General features: G+C 35.3%; 1 protein-coding gene across 2 annotated transcripts; it reads right to left on the minus strand.

Annotated features, from left to right (window-relative positions):
- Nucleotides 1-389: 389 nt before the first annotated feature.
- LOC120213977 (G-type lectin S-receptor-like serine/threonine-protein kinase B120) lies at nt 390-5,941 on the minus strand. Of its 2 annotated transcripts, none has more exons than XM_039212005.1 (5): nt 5,607-5,941; nt 2,029-2,239; nt 1,677-1,914; nt 1,369-1,519; nt 390-857 (listed from the first exon to the last, which is right to left on the minus strand). In XM_039212005.1, the coding sequence occupies exons 1-5, from the start codon at nt 5,805-5,807 to the stop codon at nt 486-488; spliced, it is 1,173 nt and encodes a 390-aa protein (XP_039067936.1). In that variant the 5' UTR covers nt 5,808-5,941; the 3' UTR covers nt 390-485. The 2 variants fall into 2 exon arrangements, with proteins under 2 accessions (XP_039067936.1, XP_039067937.1); XM_039212006.1 differs by having other exon boundaries at nt 2,029-2,253; nt 5,607-5,745.
- Between the last annotated feature and the right edge of the window lie 467 nt (nt 5,942-6,408).

Genomic DNA, 6,408 nt, shown 5'->3' on the forward strand with positions numbered 1-6,408 from the left:
ATATCTGTTAAGCGAATCTTAAGGTACTTGAAAGGTACACAATGTTGAGGACTATTATTTCAGCCTTCTATGACAACACAACTACATGTCTATCTGATGCTGACTGGACTAGTTCGGTTGAGGATCGACGTTCAACTTCTGGCCACTGTAGTTTTGTATCTAGATCAACAGCCTTGCAAATACTACCAGTGAACTTGTATGGGTCAAGTCATTATTAAATGAAGTAGAAATCAAGTTAGATGCCTTAAGAGTTGTTTGGTGTGATAATTCGATTTCTGTTGCCATTGCTGCAAATCCAGTTCTCCATGCTGGCATGAAACAGGTTGAGTTTGATATTCACTTTGTACGAGAAAATGTTACAAATGGAGAGTTTCAAGTTGAGCTAGAAATTTAACATCACCAAACAAATAGATCTTTTCAAATGAGATCACCAGCTTTACAAAATATCTTTACAACAATTATAATTACAGTGAACTAATAGTAGCTTATCTACCTTCATCAATGGAAGAATACGACATGGAATTCCTTGAATAATCTTCCACAAAACTGCTTCCAGCCGATACCTTTGTGACACCGGTATGGGTGCTACTTGCATTAGTATTAGTAAAAGCCGAGGTGGACGTGGTTGTCCACCGTCCTACACGGCCTTGGACTGCAGGTTTACCTGGCCTCGGCAAAGTGAACGAATCGCTCGATAGCATGAGATGAACTGAGTTCATGTCTGGCCTCTCGGAAACAGTCTGCTGACAGCATAACAAGCCCAGCTGAATGCACATTGCTGCCTCGTCAGGATTGTATTCCTCAAGGGAGGAATCAACTAAATCCAATGACTTTCGTCCTTGGAATAGTAGCCATGACTGTATGAAAAAAGCCAGAATTATTGTCAGAATTCGACACTCAAACAAAAGAACGCATCCGATACAGGTATGGATAACTCTCTCTAAGCTTTTTCATATCTCCATATCCATTTTCTGGATACGAATGTCGGACATGGGCAGTAATAGTCGGAGCAAAATAATTCATAGTTCATCTGTATTATAGCAACATCGTAGGCTTAAATCCAGATATCCGAGCAGGCCATAGGTGTAAGACGCTGGTGGCACAACCGTAGGTTGTTATGCTACAGTTCAAAATAATCCATAATGTATGCTGATAAAATTTATCTAAGCAGCTAGCTTAATTATGCAGTTATGTTTATCTTCAGTTCTGCATATTAAAAATTCCATATTACTTTTGCATATTTAGGATAACATTAAATTAATGTTCCTATAAGTGTAAGGCCACCTGCCCACCTGAAAAGCAGAATTCTAGAACTATATAACAAGATTTGAGAATTTACATCAGTTTTTTCCTACGAATTTAACTTACATAATTCAAGAGGTCTGCCTTCTCTGAACCAAGACGGTTATCATGGTTTTTTCTCCCACTTACTATCTCCAAGACCACAACTCCATAGCTGAAAACATCCGTCTTCACAGACAAATACCCATGCATGGCATATTCAGGTGCCATGTAACCACTGCATGCAATGGGAGGGTTTACTTATGTTAATCTTTCTTAGCCAACAACAAAATTAGAGCAGATAAAACTTGAAAGAAAATTACCCTAATAAGCTTAAAGATGCAATTACATTTATATAAGAATATGACGGAAAAAGGAGCAAATAAACTACTCACTGAGTGCCAGAAATCCTAAAGGTATTTACATGAGTGTCATTCCCGGGAAAGAGCCTTGCCAAGCCAAAATCAGAGATTTTGGGGTTCAATTGTTTATCCAACAGTATATTACTGGTTTTGATGTCTATATGGATGATTCTTTCAGGCGCCTCCTCATGCAGGTATAGAAGACCTCTTGCAATGCCAGATATAATCTTGAATCGTGTTGCCCAATCTAAAGAAGGAGACTTGCTCTTATCTGAGACGTTTAGTTGCAATTATGAGTCTTAATTTACCACACAAATGATAAGACTTGGAGTTCATAAGTTTACCTAGCAACAGAAGTTAATGCCACGTATAAAAGGGTTCTTACCAAAGAGAAAGTAATCAAGGCTTTTATTTGGCAAATACTCATAAACAAGCATCTTCTCAGGTCCTTCGGCACAGCACCCCAACAACATCACTAAGTTCTTGTGCTGGGTTTTCAGTAAAAGTTTCACCTCATTAATGAATTGTTTCAGTCCCTGTCTCGAATCCAATGCAAGTTTCTTGACAGCTATTTCCTGACCATTTGGCATCAAACCCTGGAAGATATAAGCTGAAATGAGAATAATTCACAACAGTTTCCAATCATTAACATTCCTCTCAACCCAAGCAAAAAAAGTAAGATGGCACTCACAATAACCAAATATAAAAACTAGAGCTCTTTGACTGAAGGCATCATAAGGATGAAGCCATAAAGGAAGGGCTAACTAAAGTTACTCTCTTTAATTATATTGTCTCTTGAAGATTTAGGGGGCATTGTTGGATGTATGACAGTTAAAGAGAGTAAACAGGTAAGATAATGGAAAACCAACTAAAGCGGCATTGTAGTATAGAGCTTCCCACACACAACATAACATTCCGTCAATGAATCAGCATAAAGTTGCACACAAAAGCAACGAGGAACCATTAGATAAAAAGAATAAACATCAATAGATGGATGCAGTAACAAATTCGAGATTAACATCTTCATTGGATTGCAAAAACAAGATTTGCTCTAATTTAGTTTCATTCTATTCTAGACCATAAGCTCAAGCTCCCACTAAATAAATATTGCATAAAGATCGTGGGTAATGCAAAGAATCCCAGAGTAAGTAGGAACAGTTCAGCTTGGTCCAATTCGATTAGTCTGTGTTTCATTTAGACACAATTCTATCAGAAGAATATTTTGGAGCTCAATTCTACCTTTTTGAGAAGAGTAGTACCAAATGATTTCCACTTCGATATTTGAGTGAATAAAGGATTGTGTTAACCTTGGGGGCAACGTCCATTTCAACGATTACACCAATTAAGACCGATTCTTCAAAGCAATAATTCATACCCGACACAGTTAATGTTAATGTTTATTTTGCAGTAGTTTTATTTTTCCAACAAAGATCACATGCTTATGATTAGGTCTAAATTCCAACCTTCGAAAAGTGATGGAAACAAATAATTGACTGCTCATTGTACACTGGAATGTCATATAAGTGGCATAAGCCTAAGAAATTTTCCAGTATGAGAGCATTTAGTTGGGTAGGTAACGCATGAGGTATTATCTGAGGTTTACCTTATAGAAAATATGAAAATTACTTAGAATATATAAGAATTTAAAATTTTCAACAATCATCCATGACCGTTCCCTCTATCTATCACTAAGTTCAAGGATTTAAGGCCACCAGAAGCTCCTTAACAGCTCTTTACACTATAAAAAACTTTGTTACATAAAGAGATACTAGGGCTACATCTTCGACCTTTCTCAACAAACAAAGCTCAAATCCCAGATTCAGGAAAAAAAAAAAAGATAAACAACCTTTGTGATTATCGTAAGAGAAAATAACTTCAGTGACCGAAAATGCCTTATAATATACGATTTTAATCAACTTTTTTGGATTTGCGAAAATGACTAACAAATTCGCAACGCAAACTCTAATTTCGCAACACAGGTTCCAAAATCGCAACGCGAAAGTCAAATTCACAACGCAAATAGTTAAATCGCAACGATAATATGTAATTCGCAACGCGAATGTTGCGAATAGGTAAATCGCAACGATAATATGTAAATCACAACGCAAATTCTCCAAATTCGCAACTCGAATTTCGCAACGCTAATTATCGATATAGATAATTAGCGTTGCGAAAACAAAATTCGCGTTGCGATTTTGGAGAATTGCGTTGCGAAAACGAAATTCGCGTTGCAATTTTGGAGAATCGCGTTGCGAAAACGAAATTCGCGTTGCGATTTTCCAAATTCGCAACGATGATATGTAAATCGCAACGCGAATTCTCCAAATTCGCAACTCGAATTTCATACCGCTAATTACCTATAATTAGCGTTGCGAAAACGAAATTCGCGTTGCGATTTTGGAGAATCGCGTTGCAAATTTCGTTTTCGCAACTTGAATTTCGCAACTCTAATTACCTACTTCGGTAATTAGCGTTGCGAATAGGTAAATCGCAACGCGAATTCTCCAAATTCGCAACTCGAATTTCGCAACGCCAATTACCGATATAGGTAATTAGCATTGCGAAAACGAAATTCGCGTAGCGATTTTCCAAATTTGCAACGCGAAAGTCAAAATCGCAACGCGAATAGTTAAATCGCAACGATAATATGTAATTCACAACGCGAATAGATAAATCGCAACGATAATATGTAAATCGCAACGCGAATTCTCCAAATTCGCAACGCTAATTACCGATATAAGTAATTAGTGTTGCGAAAATGAAATTCGCGTTGCGATTTTGGAGAATCGCGTTGCGATAGTACTGTTTACCTATATCGATAATTAGCGTTACGAATTTGACTTCTGTGTTGCGATTTACATATTCGCATTGCGATTTACCTATTCGCGTTGCGATTTACCTATTCGCGTTGCGATTTTGGAACTTGTGTTACGAAATTGGAGTTCGCGTTGCGAATTTATTGGTCATTTTCGTAAATCCAAAAAATATTGATTAAAATCGTATATTATAAGACATTTTCGGTCACTGAAATTATTTTTTCTTATAGTAATTCTAACCAACAACTCAATGCAAATTTGTGCACTAAACTTTTTATAATTAATGAGCCCTTGGCATATGCTAGGCAGCCTATACACATTGGGATTATCAAATGATTTTGATTCAGTATTACAACAATATTACTTTATTTGTTCTAAATTACTACGGTGCTGGACTGGGGTTATTAAACCACAAACAAAAAAGCCAAAATTACGGAATTTGCAATTATTTATTTATTTCCCCACGACTGATTAATTATTATATTCATAAGTTTCAAATAAAAAAACCATTTATAATTAGGGATGGCAAAAAAATATCCGACGGTAAAAATCGAAAATTAAATTAAACGAGACAGGAAAAATCGTTTATGATAAACGGAGACGGAAAAAAACTGTTTACGTTAAACAGGGACGAGGACGGATTTAGTAATCTCCACCCCGATTATCCGATTATCCGACCTGATAAAATAATAAAAATAATTATTTTATATATATATATATATATAATATTAATAAATTTAATTTAAATTAAAATATATATATAATATTTTATATATTTAATTTAAATATATATACCCGATCCGATACCTTTTAAATAACCGTTTATGTTAAACGGATATATGTATCCTCGCAGTTTTTCCCGATTAGGATCCCGTTTAAATTATGCGAATTTTTAAACGGGGACGAGAACAGATTTTTTAAACGAGGATGGGAGACTAATACCCGACCCATCCCTATTTATAATTAAATAAATTTGAATTGAAACTGCTTTTTAGCTTAATAAACAATAGCAACAGCGACAAGAATCTAAAAATTATAATAAATATTAACTAGAAAAAATATTATAAATCGCAAACGGCCATAAAGAAAAATAAAAATTCAGCGAATAAGTCAAACGAAGGAAAAAATGACATGAAGAGAAACGTACCTTGTAGACGGGACCAAATCCACCATGACCGAGGCGATTAAGTTCAGAGAAGTAGTTAGTAGCAATCTGGAGAGCACGGAGTTCGAAGAAAAGGCCGTGAGCGTCGGATCCGTCGTCAGTTCCGCCTTCAGCGTCGGAGCCACTTCGAGCGGCTTTGAAGCGTTTATCGATACAAGCAAAGAGTTTAGCCCAGAATCCCATGAAGGAATGGGCAGGCCCTAGGGAATAGCGAAGGTCGTCGTTGTTGTCCAGGTAGAGGTGTACGGAAGAGGGAAGCGAGCATGAAGAAGAGAGAGAAGTTTTCTTGCCGCGTTGTTGTTTGGTAAAGAGGATTGACTTGGCTGGCAACTTAAAGACGGAAATTGTATTGATTTTTCCACTCACCAAACAAACCATTTATTGAATGACTATAAACAATAACAAAATCTATAAAAATTGACCGAAAATATTATTAAATGATATCAGTTTTATTATTATTTGATGTTTTATTGGATTTAGTAAAAATAATTAAAAATATTATTAGGCGTTACAAGTTTTATTATTGTTAAATATTTTTATTGAAAATGTTAAAAAATTTTATGTTTTAGGTAAAAATAATAATATTTTAGTAATTTTTTTACCGATTTTATTATTTAAACAATAACAAAATCGGTAACGTTTTATTTTAGCCTTACATTAAGGTATCGAACTGTAAAACTTCCAATACACTATTGGTCGCTAAATTGATTGAATATATTTTAGGTAAGTTATATCATGATCTTTAACTCTCATCTTTTTTTTTCATTTAATTATTAATTATTTA

Source organism: Hibiscus syriacus, unplaced genomic scaffold (genome assembly GCF_006381635.1).
Source record: "Hibiscus syriacus cultivar Baekdansim isolate YM2019G1 unplaced genomic scaffold, ASM638163v2 tig00110045_pilon, whole genome shotgun sequence".
In the NCBI taxonomy this organism is placed as follows: Eukaryota; Viridiplantae; Streptophyta; class Magnoliopsida; order Malvales; family Malvaceae; genus Hibiscus; species Hibiscus syriacus.

What these genes read in the sequence shown, in the direction of transcription:
- LOC120213977 (XM_039212005.1), bottom strand. Translation starts at nt 5,807, where the DNA reads ATGGGATTCTGGGCTAAACTCTTTGCTTGTATCGATAAACGCTTCAAA. An exon ending in GATTTGGTCCCGTCTACAAG is followed by an intron (nt 2,240 to 5,606) that starts GTACGTTTCTCT and finishes TATATCTTCCAG; the next exon opens with GGTTTGATGCCAAATGGTCA. An exon ending in TTTAGGATTTCTGGCACTCA is followed by an intron (nt 1,520 to 1,676) that starts GTGAGTAGTTTA and finishes CATTGCATGCAG; the next exon opens with TGGTTACATGGCACCTGAAT.